The sequence below is a fragment of the Harmonia axyridis genome, chromosome 4 (assembly GCF_914767665.1).
Source record: "Harmonia axyridis chromosome 4, icHarAxyr1.1, whole genome shotgun sequence".
Taxonomy (NCBI): Eukaryota; Metazoa; Arthropoda; class Insecta; order Coleoptera; family Coccinellidae; genus Harmonia; species Harmonia axyridis.
The window spans coordinates 573,491-593,289 of record NC_059504.1 but is presented as its reverse complement, the minus strand read 5'-3'; the positions used below and the strand labels follow the sequence as shown (position 1 = coordinate 593,289).

General features: G+C 33.7%; 2 protein-coding genes across 3 annotated transcripts in view; one reads left to right on the top strand and one right to left on the bottom strand.

Moving 5' to 3' along the window:
• LOC123678007 (tyrosine-protein phosphatase non-receptor type 11-like) overlaps positions 1 to 15,579 on the bottom strand; it is a 44,980-nt gene extending 29,401 nt beyond the window's left edge. The window contains exons 1-3 of one of the 2 annotated variants that reach the window (XM_045614766.1): positions 15,207 to 15,579; positions 14,900 to 15,022; positions 14,400 to 14,594 (exon numbers count right to left, since the gene is read on the bottom strand). In XM_045614766.1, the coding sequence (XP_045470722.1) occupies positions 14,400 to 14,594; positions 14,900 to 15,022; positions 15,207 to 15,220 (332 nt within the window). In that variant the 5' untranslated portion in view covers positions 15,221 to 15,579. Of the gene's footprint in view, positions 1 to 2,478; positions 2,933 to 14,399; positions 14,595 to 14,899; positions 15,023 to 15,206 lie in introns of those variants that run through there. The other variant, XM_045614768.1, reaches the window with a different exon arrangement.
• Positions 15,580 to 16,388: 809 nt separating this feature from the next.
• On the top strand, positions 16,389 to 19,586 carry LOC123678008 (cdc42 homolog). Its single transcript, XM_045614769.1, has 6 exons — positions 16,389 to 16,545; positions 16,966 to 17,035; positions 17,096 to 17,208; positions 18,067 to 18,176; positions 18,239 to 18,440; positions 18,556 to 19,586. Exons 2-6 carry the CDS (start codon positions 16,971 to 16,973, stop codon positions 18,639 to 18,641), a joined length of 576 nt encoding a protein of 191 aa, XP_045470725.1. The 5' UTR covers positions 16,389 to 16,545; positions 16,966 to 16,970; the 3' UTR covers positions 18,642 to 19,586.
• The last annotated feature ends 213 nt before the right edge of the window (positions 19,587 to 19,799 follow it).

Genomic DNA, 19,799 nt, shown 5'->3' with positions numbered 1-19,799 from the left:
CTGATTTCATAAAAAGATGACATCGCAATCACCGATGCTAATGATTCATTTGGAAACAATTTCTCTCGATACTAAATGCAGACGCTTAATTTCTTTTTATCTCATTATTAAATTTGTGCAATGTGAAATGATATTGGATTGGAAATCTTGGATCGTAAAACTTTTTTTCAATGCGTTTCATACTATCTGTACGATCTTATAAGAGAATCAATTACGACAATTGGTATTTTGAAATTACCCCGTTTTCAATATCTTTAATTACTCTAGACTATCATTTCTATTAGTTTGAAATGCGGGACAATAAATTTTAAGAGGTATCGTAATTTAAGAACACTCGCAAATTTTCTCTATTTCTCCGTATATTTCAACTGATTAACAACGTTCAACATTAGAAAAAATGCATTTTATTACAAAACTAATGAAAAAAAAAATAGATAAGTGGTTCTTTTAAATACAACACTATAAACTAGAATTATAAAATTGGTTGAATATTATACAATAATGAAAACAATATAAAAATACTGAAAGGCCAAAATTAAAGGTAACGAAAAACGTATTGGCGAAGAATGGTTTTTCCACTATTACAACCTTATTTTCATTGACTGTGAATGTTTTATTGTACACACAATTTAATCTTCGAAGTGTTCCAAAATGGACATACATAATTCATGAGCTATATAAATGAGTGGAAAATGAATTCATTCATATAAATAGACCGAAAAAGATCAATTGAATCCGATTAAACGTTTAATATCGAACAATTATCTTACTTTAATGCGCATTAAAAATGATAGATCTGCCATAAATCACTATTTCCATTTGTTTCTCAAATATTTATTATTCTCCTAATTGGTTTTGAAAATATGGCGATAAATTATTAAGAACTCGTGCTCATACTTATGAATTCTCGAATAAATTTGAAATATCAAGAATTTTTTTGGAAGGCAGCTATTTGAATCAAATTTGGTTGCTATACGACATTGAGTCCTATGAATTGAGAATAAAAAATCAAGATTTCAAATTGGAAAAAAAGCCCACTAACCTAAATGTAGAGTTTTTATCTCCATATTCCTAGAGTCAGAGGGTTCAAACCATTGAAATGAAACATTTATTCATACCGTTATGTTATAAAAGGTCTGTTTCCTTCAACAGGAAAAAAATCAATGTCACCACGTCGGCAAGAAAATCGTAAAAAAAAAATAGTAATTTGATCCTTGAAACTCCCTCAGATAGCCACACTCGAGTACTTCCACACAGTCAACAAATTAATTAAATGTTCGTTTAATTAGTTAGGTATTACTGGAAACCGGAATCATAACACGTGTGGATAAATTAACTTTTATATTTATGTTTTGGTTTTGTTATTCCCAGCGATAAATGATTGGGATAGTCCCGGGAAGAAGAAATTCACCTAGTTCGTGGATTTTTTACGCAAATCTCGTTTTGGTTGACGTAACTTGTACATTTTACATAATCGTTTACTATTTCTTGTTATCTTATTACCGATAATTTTGCATGACAGCGTGTTGTCATAAAAACTGCATGATTATAAGAAAAAAAGTCCTACAAAATTGACCCGCAAAAGGTTATTTACGAGATACAGGGTGTTAAAGTTTGATTTTTTCAAGTTTTTTCTTATAGCACCTTCACTTCTGAAGATACTCGTATTCAACCTAAATTTGGCATAGATATTTCAATTTGTAGTTTCCATTGTGTTAATAAATGCAAATTTTGAATGTTAAACTACAGGGTGATATTTTTTCTGGAACAGTGCCCGCGCGCTTCTTTACTCCAGAACTTTTTTTTGGCGGACCACTGGTAGTTTATAAATCTGCAATAAGAAACATTGGTCCAGTACTACCCTTTTTGGTTTCTTGTAGTTTTGTCGTATCTGCTATCGATTTCGAAAAAAAATTTCAAACAATTCTCTAGTAAACCTCAGAAAAATCCAAATTATTATGAAGATCTAATTAGTAAACAGTAATGAATTAATTAATTATAAGTTTTGATATTTATTCACCCAATCTGTAGCGAAGATTAATAAAGATTCGATAAAATGGTGTAATCATCACGAAAAAGTAGTACTACAAGAAACACCCTGTATCTCGAAAACAAAGCGTTTGCTGACCAATGTTCATAGGAATTTTTTTATTAAAATTACCCAAGGAATCTCTCATTTTCATTTGTACCTCAAATTCAGCAGCACTCAACTTGTAAAAGTGTCTGTAAATTTCGAGGACCAAAAATGAAATTCATAAAAACAATTTCAGAAAATTAAATGGCTCAATAACCTGATGGTACCAAATTCAATATCTAAATCCTGAAGTACTACCTTTTATAGACAAATAAACGATTCATTACAAAATTCAAAACAGATTTAAATATTTTAACAATCCATTTCCAATCGTCCTTCAACCTAACCAACCCAAAAAACAACCCATCAACAGTACCACCATTTTCCCGCATTCCAGTACTCACCGGAAAAAAATCAGGGCCTTCCTCAGCTCCTGCACCGCCGTCGAGATGATAATCTGAGCAGCCGGTACCGCCACTATGGACGCGTCCACCGGAAAAGAGTACCTCGTCATTTTTCTCTTCGAAACCACCCCAAAAAAGACGCACAGTACCACCTAATCCTCTTTATCTCCTAGTCCCAAAACCACACACACATATGCGAAAATAAAATTAAATCTCGACGATATTCGATCGGCACGAACGTACGTACGGTACCACCGTCGAAGCGGGTACTCTCCGTAGTACCGCGATGCAGCGATCCCTCCGCAATGCCGGGAATGGCTGGTATGCGAGATAGCCGAGGAACGATCTCGTGATCTGCTACGGTACGGTACTATCTCGTCGTGCAGCCAGCTAACACACACACACACACAGGTGATACTTGTGGTACTGCCTCGATCGGTCTGAGCTTGGACGACGCGCGACCAGCGAATACTACACCTACTTGGTGGACCGTAGTAGTACCGATTGAAATCGCGATGGATTTACGCGGGACAGTGGCGGTACCCGTGGGTACCACCTGGGTCAATTTCGGACAATTGATTGCAAAATATTCGTATCTCGTGGATGTTGCAGTTCAATTTAGAGAGTTGGGGCCAATTTGGATCAAGCCAACGTTTCGTCCATATACAGGTTATTCCTGAATTGGAGGTACAAAGGAAAATAAGAGATTCTTTGGATAATATCAATAAAAAATTCATATAAAACAAAGGCCTGCAAACGCTTTGTTTTCGAGATATAGGGTGTTTCTTGTAGTCCTGCTTTTTTGTAATGATTCTACCTTTATCAAATGATCATTAATCTTCGTTGATATACAGAGAGTTCCTACTACCTACCAATAGGGTGTTCCTAAATTAGGGGTACAAAGGAAAATGAGTGATCCTTTGGATAATGTTAATGAAAAAATTCCCATAAACAAAGGCCTGTAAACGCTTTGTGTTCGAGATACAGGGTGTTTCTTGTAGTCCTACTTTTTCGTAATGATTATACCTTTATCGAATATTCAATAATTTTATATATAAATCAAATAATTTGACAACTTTGTGTCTAATCCTTCACAATAATATATCTGTAATAATTTTAGCTACAGATTGGCTAAATATGTACCAAAACTTATAATTAATTCATTCATCACAGCTTACTCGCTGAATCTTTATAATGATTTGGATTTTCCTGATGATAACTAGAGAATTGTTTGAATGTTCTTTTATATACAGCTTCATAAATACATAGTGTTCCTAAATTGGAGCTAAATTAGAGGAAAGTGGGAGATTCCTTGGATGTTTTTAGGAAAAAATGTCCTAAAAACAAACGTTTTCTTTTCGAGATACAGGATGTTTCTTGTAGACCTATTTTTTGTGATGTTTATACCAGTTTATCGAATTTTTATTAACCTTCGCTACAGATTCGGTTAATAAGTACAAAATCTCATAATTGATTAATCCACAACAGCTTTCTAAATGGATCTTAACAATAATTTGGATTTTTTCATGATTATTAGATAATCGACAAAACTACGAATAACCAAAAAGTGTTGTACTGGACCAAAGTTTCCTTTTACATTTTTTCAAAACTACCAGTGGTCCACCAAAAAGAAAGTTCTGGTGGTCCACCAAGAAAAATCACCCTGTAGATTTGCATTCAAAGCTCGCATCACATGATGAAGCTTCAATTGAAATATCTATGCCAAATTTAAGTTGAACATCTTGTGAAGGAAAGGTTCTATGGGGGAATAAACTTGAAAAAATCAAACTTTAACACCCTGTATCTCGAAAACAAAGCGTTTGCGAGACCCTGTTTATGGGATTCGATACCTGTTAAGTATATCTGATTTCACAAAAAGATCACTGCAATCACACATGCTAATGATTAATTTTGAAACATGTTCTTTTGATACTCCGCAGATGCTTATTTTTTTTTATCTCATTAAATTTGTGCAATGTGAGATGATACTGGATTGGAAATATTGGATCGTAAAATTTTTTCAATGCTTTTCATGCTATCTATACGATCTCATTAGGGAATCAACGTATGACAATTGGTGTTTTTCAATTACCACACTTTCAATATCATTAATTACACTGGACGATTGGAGCTTTTAGTTTGAGATGCGGGTCAATGAATTTTGAAGGCTTGAAAACAAGGAATTGTAGTTTCGAAATAGTTGTGAAAATTCTCTTTTTCTCCGTAAACTTCAACTAATCAAGAAATGTTAATGCTGCACCAAATTGTAGATCCAATAAAAATAGATTAGTTTAACGCAAATAAATATTCATTTGATGGAAATGTAGTTTGTACTTGAACATTAGTAGCAAATTATTAATTTCCAATTCCACTTTGTATACAGGGTGATGCAAATTAAATTTCTACAGCAGTTAGAGAAAAATTGGATGGAAAAAAGACTGAAAACCCCATATCGATATTTTCTATCTCTTCGCAATTATGAACAAAAATTGGAATTCTGAATTTGAAAAATATCATCGCCTTCTGTACTAGAAACGGTTGTTTTTTTTTCGGGGTATATCACTTTAAGTTGGCATTACTGTTCAAGATGGCGACCGATTCAACAGCTGTCAAGTGATTTATTCTCAGTTTGGTTTGGCAATTCATCATGAATAGACTCACGCCTGAACAACGCTCGCAAATAGTGCAATTTTATTTCGAAAATAATGGTTCTGTGCGGAATACGTATCGCGCACTACGTCCATTTTATTTTGTTTAGCGATGTAGCGCACTTCTGGTTGAATGGCTACTTCAACAAACAAAACTGCCGCATTTGGAGTGAAGCTAATCCTCAAGTGTATGTCGAAACACCGTAACATCCAGAAAAACTGACTTTTTAGTGCGCTTTATGGGCTGGTGGAATCATTGGTCCGTACTTCTTCAAAAACGGTGATGGCCAGTACGTTACAGTCTATGGTGATCGGTATAGAGTCATGATTACTAACTTTTTCATTCCTGAATTGAACAACCATGATGTCCAGGAGCTGTGGTTCCAACAAGACGGCGCAACATGTCACACAGCTCGTGCCACAATCGATTCATTAAAAAACACGTTCGGTGACCGCCTAAATTCACGTTTTGGACTTGTGAATTGGCCTCCAAGATCTTGTTATTTAACACCGCTAGACTACTTTCTGTGGGGCTATGTAAAGTCATTGGTCTATGCGGATAAGCCACAAACCCTTGACCATTTGGAAGACAATATTCGCCGTGTTATTGCCGATATACGGCCACAAATGTTGTAAAAAGTCATCGAAAATTGGACGTCCAGATTGGACTACATCCGAGCCAGCCGTGGCGGTCATATGCCAGAAATCATATTTAAAATGTAATGCCACAAGATTATCTTGCGGATAAATAAAATCCATGTCAATCGAATAATCCATCGTTGTTTTATTGCAATTTAAAGTTCTATAGCTCTAAAAAAACACCCTTCATTATGAATATTGCCCAACTTGATATCTCGAAAATTAAAGAAAATATTATCGACATGCGGTCTTCTGTTGTGCAAGCCATTCTACTCCAACGGCTGTAGTTCCGGCATCGAATTTGACCACCCTATATACAATCAACTACCTTCTTCTTCTGTAATTGGGGGCTATTACTCTGGTACCCTGAGAAATCGAGAAATTCCAATGGGTTTTCCAGGAAAGTCTATCAGGAATCCTTCCGGAAGCTTATACGTGACAGACGAGGGTCAAAATTCGACGATTGAAACCGCAAGTATGCAAGACTGGCGGAATTCCCAGTAACCTGATACAAAATTACCACTAGGCAGTATTCGATTCGGTCTCTGAGAGTTTTCTGTATTCGAGTGTGCTCCTTTGCATCTTGAGAAGCCAGCTTGATCATGAGAAATTGGCATACGTGCAGAAGGTCTTGTAACCAAGTTCGCAAAGTGAATTTTCGACGATTTCTTGGTACTTTTCGAACTAAACAAAAATATACAGGGAGCCCTGCTTCATAAATACAGAGTGTTCCTAAATTGGAGGTAAATGGGCGGAAAGTGGGAGATTTTGTGCATGTTTTTAGGAGAAAAAGTCCAATAAACATGGGCCCGCAAACGCTTTGTTTTCGAGATACAGGGTGTTTCTTGTTGTCCTATTTTTTGTGATGTTTATACCAGTTTATGAAATCTTTATCAACCTTCGCTACAGGTTCGTTAAATAAGTACAAAATCTCATAATTAATTCATTCATAACAGCTTACAACTGGATCTTAACAATAATTTGGATTTTCTCGAGGATTATCAGAGAATTGTTTGCAATTTTATTCTCGGAATCGATAGCAGATACGACAAAATTACAAATAACCAAAAAGTGTAATACTGGACCAAAGAAACCTTTTACATTTTTCTAAACTACCAGTGGTCCACCAAAAAAACAGTTCTGGAGGAAAGAAGAGGGCTCTGTTCCAAAAAAAATATCACCCTGTAGATTTGTATTCAAAATTCGCATCACATGATGAAGCTTTAAATTGGAATATCTATACCAAATTTGAGTTGAATATCTTGTGAAGGGAAGGTGCTATGAGGAAAAAGCTTTGAAAAAAAATCAAACTTTGAAACCTGCGTTTGCGGACTCATTTAGGAACACCCTGTATAGTTAACTCGTGATGTTTCAGATCGCGCATGGTATTCAGTTTTTCCTTGGCATTCCCAATTTTCATTTTCAATATATGGTATATCACCTATTTTCTTCCTCTTTCGGTTTATACATAAACATAACCCAGAAGAAAAAATCACAAGGTGTTAAATCAGACGTTTTAGAAGGATAATTAACTGGACCATTTCTTGAGATTATTTCATCGCCAAATCTTGTTTTCAATAAATCGATTGTTAGGTAGGTGTAAAAATTAGTTAATATGAAGCAGAATCAAAAATTCAAATTTATCTACAATACGACGAATAGTGAGTCGATTAACTAAATAATATCGTCCATGAATTCTCCCAAAATTTCTCTCAGTTTTCACAAACGAACACTGATTTTGATAAAACAATTCAACAATTTCTAAACGTTATTGAAGTGTGTATCTTTCCAAAATTAAATGGCATAACCTACTGAACATAAATGACATAAGAAATGTCAAAAAATAATATACAGTGTTGCCATCATAACCATTCTAAATTGTATAATTCCTATTGGAAAACCCCTTATTAATTTCAATCGATTTTCACGATTCACTGAACAAGTTTCTTCCTTATTTGAAGACCAATAAGATACCTATTGACTTCCATTAGATCATATGATTCTCCGAAACTTTATGAATAACATCGTTATGAATAATCTTCAAGTTATTTCAAACGACTTCGACTCTTGCAAGTTACCATTCCCGAACAACCATGGGTCACACCAAGGATGACCCGATTCCTAAAAAAAATCTATTATTTCCAAGAACAACTCCGAAAAGTGTATCTTCATAGGTATCGACAACGTGCATTTGTTTCACTTGAAGCCGGCCGTACAAGGCGACAGCAACCGTATTTAGCTATTCGAAAAGATCTGGTTTTGCGTGTTGTGGACTTCCAAACGACAATAACAAACACCTACATCATAAAAACTTCGTTGTTTCCATCAGTTAACATCTTCGGCGTCGAATGTTCAAGGTTCACGAAATGCAAATTTTCACACAAGGTTCGTTCGAAAAAAAAAATATTCCGTTCGAATTCTCCGACGCGATGAATTAGCGCACGAAAAAATGATAGTTGCGCCCATTCTGAACATTTTTTTCCCTATGAGATCCGTTTTCGTTTAGAAGTTACGAGAATTTGAAAAAAAAATTCAATAAACTGGTATAATCATCACAAAATGTGGGACTACATGAAACACCCTGTATCAATGTTTATAGGACTTTGTTTTTTCTTAAAATTATCCAAGACATCTTTCATTTTCCTTTGTATCTCCAATGAAGGAACACCCTATATATCTAAAATCATGTTTTCTTGTTTTCAAAATTGAGAATACAAGAATATGGATATTCCAATTTAAAGTTTTAATCATGTGATATCCTAATTTCGAATGTAAATCTACAGGGTGATATGTTTTCTGGAACAAACCTTCTTTTTGGTGGAGCTCTGGTAGTTTAACAAATGTAAAAGGAAACTTTGGTCCAGTACTACACTTTTTGGTTTCTTGTAGTTTGATAGTATCTGCTACCGATTTCGAGAAAAAAATGTCAAACAATTATCTAGTTATCCTCGGAAAAAGCTAATTTTATAAAAAATTCAGTTAGTAAGCTGTGATGAATGAATTAATTATAAGTTTTGGTACTTATTTTCCCAATCTGTAGCGAAGATTAATAAAAAGTCAATAAACTGGTATAATCATCATAAAAAGTATGACTACATGAAGCACCCTGTATCTCGAAAACAAATCGTTTGCGGGCCCATGCTTATAGGACTTTTTTTCTCAAAATTAACCAAGGAATCTTTAAATTTCCTTTGTATCTCCAATGAAAGAACACCCTGTTTATTTAAAATCATATTTTCCTGTTTTCAAAATTTAGAATACAAATTCGCACTTCAAATTCTGTATGTAATTAGCAAACAAATACATTTAAGCTTTGCACATCAGAGGGCATTACTCGACTTCATGATCAAGGCAAGATATTGATTTAAAAGATAACACCGGACCACTAAAAGTTTTTTGAAACGTCTGGAAGCTGATTGATACGCCATCGAATTAGCACCTACACTGTACAAATCGAAAATGATTTACCTGTACCTATTAATACGCTTGCTAATGATCTGTTATATCGTTGTGTTAATTTTTTTCATGGTCGACGTCTTATATGGATACGACATTTCACTCGTGACAGAAGAACTTGATCTCAAGTATTAGGCCAATTGAAAAGTCCCCGGTCTGATGCACAGATGGCGGTGCTAGTATGAAATCCATATGATTTTTAGTTAGTACCAACCTTCAAACGATACGTGTCGAAATATGACAGCAGTCCGACCATTAGTTTGTGAGATGTTGCGTTATGAGTGTAGCTACTTTTGTTATTTGAAAAAAGATGGAAAAAAAAGAATTTCGTGTGCTGATAAAGTATTGCTTTTTGAAGGGAAAAAATACAGTTGAAGCATAATTTTGGCTTAATGAAGAGTTTTCGGGGTCTGCACTAGGAAAATCAACCATCATTAATTGGTATGCTGAGTTTAAACGGGGTGAAATGAGCACCGAAGATGGCGAACGCAGTAGACGCCCAAAAGAGGCTGTCAACGACGAAAAAATCAAAAATAATTTTGATGACCGTAAAGTGAAGTTGATCGAGATATCAGACATTGTGAAGATATCATCTGAACGTGTTCATGATATCATTCACGAATATTTGTACATAAGAAAGCTGTGTGCAAAATGGGTGCCGCGCGAGCTCACAATCCATAAAAGCAACAACGTGTTAATGATTCTGAGCAGTGTTTGAAGCTGTTTGAGTGCAAGAAACCTGAATTTTGGCGTCGATATGTGACAATGGATGAAACATGGCTCCATCATTCCACTCCGGAATCCAATAGACAGTCAGCTGAGTGGACTGCATACGATGAACCGAATCCAAAGCGAGGAAAAACACAACTGTCAGCTGGCAAGGTGATGGCATCAGTATTCTGGGATGCGGCAAGTTGTAATATTAACTGATTACGTCCAAAAGGCCAGACCATCAACAGCGATTATTATATAGCGTTATTGGATCGTTTATAGGATGAAATCGTTAAAAAACGGCCCCATTTGAAGAAAAAAAGGTGCTGTTTCATCAAGACAATACGCCGTGTCACAAATCAATAGAAACAATGGCAAAATTGCATGAATTGGGCTTCGAATTGCTTCTGCATCCACCGTATTCGCCAGATCTGGCCCCCAGCGACTTTTTCCCGTTCTCAGACCTCAAAAGAATGCTCGCTGGAAAGAAATTTAGCGCCAATGAAGAAGTAATCGCCGAAACTGCGGCCTATTTTGAAGCGAAAAACAAATCGTATTACAAAAATGGTATCGAAAAGTTGGAAGATCGCTATAATCGCTGTATCGCACTCGAAGGCAACTATGTTGAATAATAAAATCGAATTTTGCCAAAAAAATGTGTTTTCCTATGGTAGACCGGGGACTTTTCCATTGGCCTATTACTCAGCTATTTCAATATGTGCATAGAAAATTCCCATCACTTCTGTCCAGTGTCGTACACAATCGAATTCGCAGCTCTTATCGATCTACATGAATATTCAAATCGCCATTAACAGCGACAAGGCGAAACAGGATTGCGAGAGTCATTGATATTTCGGACGTGAGGCTGCCTTGACCCCCCTTTAACCGGACACCGACGTACATACTTCCGGTCGAAATAAGAAGCACATCCTTCCCTGAAAATTTCCAACACTTCCCCAGATACACATCTAAGTACGAAATGCCATCAATCTTGATAAACTTCCCGAAGATGAAAGATGAACGCACAATCGCTGGATGTCAGTGGCGTGTTGTCGCACGGGGTATACATATTGTTAGAAATACGAAAAACCAATGGATGTTTCGTTTACATGTCCTTTTCAGCAAATAACGATAACTTTACCAATTCCATATTCGAGGTCTTGAGTTGATTGTGAACCATTGGCAGAGATTATTTTTCAAGAAAAAGTCTAGAGTTGTTAAATCACAAGATCTCGGTGGCTAGGGAATCCAATCCCGCACCAGAATATCAATCCCGCGGATCCGCATTTTTTTTTTCTACAGATGAACGATGTGAACCTGTGGCCACCATTCTCCATGGCGCCAATCAATAACCCCAACATCAATAACATAACAACAACGGCAGGAACAGGATACAATTCCGGGATATATCCTGTTTATTACCTACCAGCTCCAGCAAACTCAGGTAATTTTGAAGTTTTGTCGTCTAAGTTCGAGCTAAAACACTCGATCTTTTTGAACTTGCTCCCTATTCTCTAAATATCTTAAAATCACCGGCAAAAAGTAATTTATGTGAAGAAATGATTTCTGAAATTTCGTCGATTGAAGGAACAAATGAAAGTGGTCCCAAATTTGAGCCCTGGGGAACGCCCGAGGTCGACGTAAACGAAAATGATTTAAACTTTCATATTCAAAGTAGTGATCTCTATTAGATGAAAAAGACTCCAAGAGAGATATAAGAACATCAAATAAACCATATCCAGATAGCTTTCTGAGTAGTTACTTATGAGAAAGCCTGTTTCAACTTTATTGTCTTGTCTTATCTCCTCAAAAAGCAAAGTTTTACTCTTCTGCACAAACATCTTATTTTGTTTATAATTTCCTTTCATCTGACATTTCTATATACACTGTGTCCGTGAAGTATGGAACAAATTAATGTTTAGCTAAACAGACCATTTTAAGAAATAATCCTTAAACACGTCGATTTTTTATTTTAATTTACCATATTTTAAAATAATTATCTAATACACAGGGTGAATTACTTTCGAGTAATGACGTCACCGTCATTTTTTTTAAATGGAACACTCAAATTTTGTCTCAATTTTCCGATAACTCTAGCTGAGCTGATTCCAAAAATGTATCACATGTTGATTCCAATTGGTACAGGCTGGACAAAAATACAATAGTTTTGTGTGTGCTCATAAAGTAACGCGTAACATTCTTTTTTAGTTAAATTAACAATATCATCAAAAATACTTATTTTCTAACGGCAATTGGTTCGAATGTAACACCCTGTAGTTTGTTACATTTTTAGATCAATAAAAAAGAGCTATTTCCAAACATGTTTGGTACTTGTGGTCGAGCAGACAGAATATGAAAGAAATTATTTCTTATTTTCATACAATTTTATTAATCTAAAAATGTCACAAACTACAGGGTGCTACATTCAAACCAATTGCCGCTGGACAATAAGTATTTTTGATAATATTGTTATTTTAACTAATAAAGAATGTTACGCGTTACTTTATGAGCACAAACAAAACTATTGTATTTCTGTCCACCCTGTACCAATTGGAATCAACATGTGATACATTTTTGGAATCAGCTCAGCTAGAGTAATCGGAAAATTGAGACAAAATGGGGGTGTTCCATTTAAAAAAATGACGGCGACGTCATTACTCGAAAGTAATTCACCCTGTATATTAGATTATTATTCTAAAATACGGTAAATTGAAATAAAAAATCCAATTTGCTGATCATGAATCGTAGTGTAGGTTCAGCAGTAACTGGTGTTGGATGCGTGAGGATGCGTAACACTCAATCTGATGCGAAATCAATCTGTTGATGGACCATAAGTGTGACACTACTCTTAACAGTTGGTTCTTCGCCCAACCGGTCGAATAGGAAACTGTTCGAACTCATAACGTTCCATCCTTACGTAACGTTATTCATCACACTAATTTTTTTTTTTCGTCTTCAGACTGGATCGAGTCGAATATTTCCCTAGAAAGTGAAACTGAAGATACTGCGCAAAATGCTCGACTTGGTCATCGCCTTGACCTTCGCTTACCTGGGCGTAAAGCGGTTGGCGTCTCATTGAACACTATTTGTCATAGATGTTGAACCAGGAGTTGATGATTTAAGGTATAAATTGCCAGTTTGGATCGGATATCTCATTTTTTTTGTCACAAAAAGTATGGACTTATTCGACTATTTCCCAATTCTCAATTTTGAGAGTCTGCCAAAACTGCTAGACGCAAGCTACTGACTTTAAACCTCATCATATTCTAGATCAAAGTTTGATCTTCAAAAAACGTCTTTATTTGAGGGGTCTGTGACAAATATTTCAGGAGATATAACGACTTTTGAGTAGAGAAACAATTTGAAATAAGTAAAAGTTCCCTAATGAAAAGTTTATACCATTCTTCCAATTGATATGATAACGTAGATCACAAAAATGCTTGAAGTTTGGCGATCAGTCCATTATTTCAGAAATTACACCACAAAAACTGAAATTATCAAAAAAAAATTCGATAATTTTCTAGAGGCTGCCAAAACTCCTAGACGCAAGATAAGGACTCGAAAACGTACAAAAAAAAAAAGAAACACCGAACGCAAATTTTCCCAATAAGGTAACAATCTGAACCATATCGAGATGAGTCATGTGAAAGGAAAAGGAAATAAAATGTTGGAACACAGCGATCTAGACGTGGCTCCGCTCACATAAAACATCTAGGCAAATAAAGATGGTCGATTAAAGATTTATTTGTATGCGGCATTGACAATAGATCGTTCGTGAATACTAAATCTATATAACGCCAATGATTCAATCGCGTATGTAGTCCAAGAAGTTGTCAGAAAATTCCTAGAAGAAACGTGTGAACTTGAAAGGAACGATTCCGTTGATTTTTTCACGTACTCTGGGACATTAGGTCTTGTAAATGTGAAATATAGTTTTTCGCTAAATTCACCTGGTCAACATATGTCAATACAAAATTTCAGAGATTTAATCCTTTAAGAATCGTCAGACATATTGCTTATATGTGTAGGAGTAGCTTGTGTGAAAAATGTGTTACATGAAGCGCCATCTAACGAGTAAAACCCAACATTCTGGTTAGACGACTGCATAGGAGTCAACGCCACCTATCGAGGAAACTCAACACGCAAAATAGACCGTATTAAATCATTGGATCATCAAATTACTAAATTAGGCCCAAATGATGGTAGTGAAATGACTGACCTCTTTTAATATTACATAATTTGTAACAATTCAATTATAAACTTTCTACTAAAGCAACTTAAAACTCGACAGAGCTATAAAGTGACCTCCAAAAAGATCTCAATTGGAAAAATCGTATTGGAATATACGCTTGCAGCTATGTCCACATAAATAATACTTATAAGAAAATTAGAAACAAGATATCTGATAACTTTGTGCAAAAACAAACAGATAATTAACGATTTCTGATATAAAACTTTTTTCCTTACCTTTCTGTTGTTGGATCGGCACAAATTACAGGATATTTTAGTTCAATAACTTCTCCGTTCTTCTCTTTCAACTGTCCATGATTTTCCATATAATGTTGAACCAATTCAGAGAGAGTAGCAAATTTCTCACCCCCATATAGATCCAGAAAATCTCCAGAGTTTTGAATTCTAATATGTGTAACTTCTCCATTCCTCCTACAAAAAAATGTCAACATTTAATTGGATATTTCTAGAGTTGAAAAATCAAGATAAACCATAATCATCATCAAGTTATGTTAAATTTTGATGATATCTGTTAAATATTTGAGTAAAAAGGTTACAAATCAGTTTTTTTTTTCATCTGAGGTGATTTTACTCGGATCAAATTTATATTTACAAACATAGTTTTATATATTCGTCATATTTATTGCCTTAATGAGTAATAAATATGTTTGCAAATCAACACTTGACATCATTATGAAGATATCAGAATTTTTGAATAGTGAATTTGAAATATTTACCTAACAGAAAGAGTAAAATCACCAGGATTATTGGAACTTGGTCTTGCCAAGAAACTGCAGTCCACTCCCCTTTCCATCAACAATTTTTCAGCATCTATTCCAGTTATGGTAGGCCAAAACCATCTGAAAATAATCAAAAATAACATAAAATCATTTTTTGACAGGTCCTATCAAAATTCCTGGTAATGAAAATAAACAATTCATAAAGCTGTGTGAATTGGACTTGCCAAATGTAATACAATACAATCAGTATTTATTTTTCTAGTCCACATGAATATGAAACTGCTAGAAACTGAAAATTATTTACCTTCTTGAAGTCATTTTTAACTGTTTAAATCAGTTTTTAACCTTTATTTTCATTGGATTTTTAAAGAACATTAAGCATAGGTCTCCATTTTGAATGTATTTCACTCGAGTCAAATCACACTATAGAAATGTCATATTCAGTTGATGTATTTTGAAATTTGCGAAAAACTAGAGTGGCTGATCAATATTAGAACTTTTTGAAAATTGAATTATTAAAAAAACCCTGTGGCGAATTATCACAAACACAAAGGTTAAACGCCCAATTTTCCCCCTCCTGTCATTGCATGAATCAAGTACAGAAGTGCAGTACTGCTACATTCATAGGAATTACCTTACAATTTGGTGTATAAATGTAATTGTTCTTCAAAGGCTTTAGGAGGATAGGACACAACAATGATTCAAATAGCTGTACCATACTTTTATTTGAATATCTAACTACATACATCTATTATATATTTATTAATTTACATTTTTAGTATAAGGATCTTCCATGACTTTGTCATAAGCACCTTCAGCTAACAATTCTTTTTGTTCTAAAAGTTTTTTTCTATCTTGTTCTGGTTTTATCACAGTGAAGTAATTTACAAATCTTGTTCCATACATAATCGTTCCAACTACAGTTACTGTTAAACAACTCCAAACGAAGCCCTTGTGGAAACGTTCAATCCATAAATTTTTGATAGCTTTTCTTCTCATTTTGGAAAAAGGGATTTCAAGATCCGTACCCTTCGTTCGTGGGTAGCAGTAGTTTTGGTTTTTTCAATTTCCTTCAAAGAACATTATTTTTATATTTCGTTCAAGATGTGTGAGGTTAAAAACGTTTCTATCTTCTTCTTATTCGAAGAACCTGGAAGGAAAAATAAGGAATAGGAAACAGTTTAAATGAATATTTCATCATAATTAAACTGAAAGGTGCCCCCTAATTCAGTTGTGAATTAATGATCTAAATCATTCGCAAATGTGATAATGAAAATCAATAAAAAATATTAATTTTCCAACCATCAAATAGAATCCTTTAGCCTTCTATAAATGAATGAATGAATACATTGGTCAAATTGAATATATTTGTTACTAACGTACATTTAATAAATTTTTTTAACGAAAATTAATTGATGAATCCGGAAAATACTATGTAAACTTAATTCTGTGGTTTGATTAAAGAAAATGCAATGAAAATTCAGGAGGAAATCTGTCAATTGAACCGTCAACTGTCAAGTCGATATTTCTTTAGCTGTGTTATGTAGTGTCGCGAACCCAACCCAAAATTCCTGAATTGATAATTAACTAATTGTACTGCCACCTGATCTTTTTCAATTTTGGAAGCTTCGAATCAATTGTAGGTATGTTGATAGGATTAACTCCCCAAAAAAAGTATGTAACAATAACCAACGGAAAAAGTAATCGCACAAGTTGGTCATGATGACGCCTGTGAAATTCCTAAAATGGCAGATACGGATGCAGAGATAATGAATCGTTTGTTTCATTCATGTCTGGATACTCTAGTACTTAACGAACTCACTGGACTTTTAAACCGTTTTGGGTTATTTCCATCAATTGTTACCGCCAATTAGCCTTGGCGTAAATAACTCAACATCACTAATATGCCCCAAATAAATTTATCATATGAATCTTGGAAAATATATTCAGTTTGTTTGGAGTGTATTCAAACAAATTGAATATTCAATAAAGTTCAATTTTTATCTGAAAAATAAGAGATAACCTTCACACTGAAAATCTTAAAATTTCCTAATAATTTTTAGGGAAAATGCAAACAATCAAATGTGTGGTTGTTGGGGATGGAGCTGTGGGTAAAACATGTTTATTGATTAGGTAAGTTTTTTATTCTGGAAATTACCTAATGGAATGATGAATACTATATCATTTTTTTAGTTACACAACTAACAAATTTCCTTCCGAGTATGTACCTACAGTTTTTGACAATTATGCTGTCACTGTTATGATAGGTGGAGAACCCTACACCCTAGGACTCTTTGATACAGCTGGTAAATATGTTTATTTTGTTCATTATTGTTACATATGAAATTGGATATCTACTTGAAAAAATACAATTCTATTAATATTTCAATAGGACTGTTTCAGTTATTATTAGTAGTTTAAGTGACAAGTTTCAATTGATAAAACTCTAATTATCTTCCATTTTATTGATGTGATAATGCTAAAAAATGTTGCATCAGTTTTTGATTTGAAAAGGTAAATAATTTCAAATGATTAACAAGAAATATTTGCTCAATTATTGTAAAATACTCATGTCTACACATTTTATTAAATTATGAGAATTTAGTTCAATATTATTCATTATCAAGCACCCAGAACAAAAACCTCAAATTTTGAGAAACTAATCAATATGTCATCCTGTTGCTGTTTGCAAAATTTTCTTGAAATTGAATTGAAATTCATAGAAAAAAATTGTTGGGTTGTTTTATCATTTATTAGAATTGAGCAAAAATGAAATTGAAATTTGAAAGGAAATTTTTGAACAAATAACTAAATTTTTGGCATGAAATATCTAATATTTCATTTTCAAGAAATTTGAAAAAAGATTTGTTTCTTTCATTTTTCTGTGATATAACATAACCTAACTAAAAGAGCCCTTATATTTGGTTCAGCAATTATGATCTGGAATTAATTTTTAATTTACCAACAAAGGGAGTAACATAGTTGCTTAAAAGAATAACAATTGGATAAAACTGAAAAAGTTATAATAATAAGGAAGACATTCTGAAAAACATTATTGTTAAAAATATGAATATTTGGTGTGATTTTTCTGGAATTATCAAGAATGTCTATTACTTATCATCATTCATGAATAAATAACTTGCAATATTTTTTTCTGTTTGTAGGTCAAGAAGATTATGATAGACTTCGACCATTGAGTTATCCTCAAACTGATGTATTTCTTGTATGCTTCTCAGTAGTCAGTCCATCGTCTTTTGAAAATGTCAAAGAGAAGGTGAAATAGTCTAGTCACATGAAAAAATACCAAATGTATTAATTTTTTGATTTATTTTGCAGTGGGTACCAGAAATCACTCATCACTGTCAAAAAACTCCTTTTCTTCTAGTTGGCACACAAGTAGATTTAAGAGACGATGGTGCCACTATTGAGAAATTGGCAAAGAACAAACAGAAACCCATTTCTGTAGAGCAAGGTGAAAAACTTGCTAAAGAACTTAAAGCAGTTAAATATGTTGAATGCTCAGCTTTGACTCAAAAAGGTTAGTTCATTATTGTTCTTAATATATTAAAATATTAGTTTATATGAGATATAAACCTAGATTCAGATTTGGAAAAATTTTAATGAGAATGAGAACAAAAGATGTATATTTGCAGGTTTGAAAAACGTTTTTGATGAGGCAATTCTGGCTGCTTTGGAACCACCAGAACCAGTGAAACGTAAAAAATGCGTCATCTTATAGGCCATCAACCGATTTGAGAAATTTGAAGACTTTATTTACAAAAACAATTAGGAATTATTTATTCCCGAAATTTTACTTGACCTAATTAGAAAATTCCTTCAAGTATTTTAATTCGCACCATTTCGGCCAAATTTTCAAAAGAAAACACTGTTATACTTTCAATAACTCGTTTTAAGCTCAAATTTATTTATTTTTTAGAAGATTGTTTTGAGGATACTTTCGGGCAGAGATAGATTTCCGCTATTGATAATATTTGATACTAGAAAAGCTTTATGGATGCAAAAAGGTAATATTTCGCAATATATTGAATATAGGAATCTATCTTTGCCTCTAATACCGATATAGTGTTCGTAAAGTTCAAATCCTCTTTGACAGTTAATACTACAAAATCCTATTCGTTTAGGTTTAAAAGGCATTTTTCCATTTATTAGTGTAATTGAATTCAACACGGAACAATTCTGCAAATTGTTTTAAATGTAATTCGGAGAGGTGTATCCGGCGTGGATGGTTTTTGTTAAGACAAATCAAGGGTGCTATGAACTTTGAACGATTACACACACACATACATATTTAAAACAATTTATTAAGAAAGCTACTCGAAAAAATCACAGTTATTTCTTCAAAAAAGTTTGACTTTGTTCTGGATGAATTTTTTGAGTAGCATAGTTAAACCCTGATGTATCAACTTTTAATATAATAATCAAGTTTGAGGTAATTTTTTAAGAACTAAACCACTAAAATTGTAAATAAAATAGGATGATTGAAGAGGTCGAGTGAAACAAAAAAAATCACTTTTGCATTTACTTCCTGTTTTGTGTAAAATTAGGCACATGCAGTATTGTTCAATATTATTTTTCTAATGTGTGATAGCAAAGAATGTATGAATATTAGATATAAGAATTTATGTATGATTTATTTAATATAAGAATTTCTATCTACAACTAATTCTTGTTTCTTTCTTACCTTTAATGTGATATCTGCATCCTTGTAGGTAATAAATTATCTCACTAGAAGAATAGTGCAAAAAACTAATATCTTTTATAATTTTCTCTCATCCCACATATCGACGATTATTTCTTCCAAAATATATTTGAGTATCTTTGTACTAATGCATATTTTTAATTAAAATTTCGCATTTCATGCTTTATATGAATTTTG

Bases quoted from the DNA above. Each gene is read 5' to 3' on its own strand.
- LOC123678008 (XM_045614769.1), top strand. From the start codon at position 16,971: ATGCAAACAATCAAATGTGTGGTTGTTGGGGATGGAGCTGTGGGTAAA. The intron at 17,209-18,066 runs GTAAATATGTTT...TTCTGTTTGTAG, and splicing joins AGGACTCTTTGATACAGCTG to GTCAAGAAGATTATGATAGA. The intron at 18,177-18,238 runs GTGAAATAGTCT...TTTATTTTGCAG, and splicing joins TTGAAAATGTCAAAGAGAAG to TGGGTACCAGAAATCACTCA.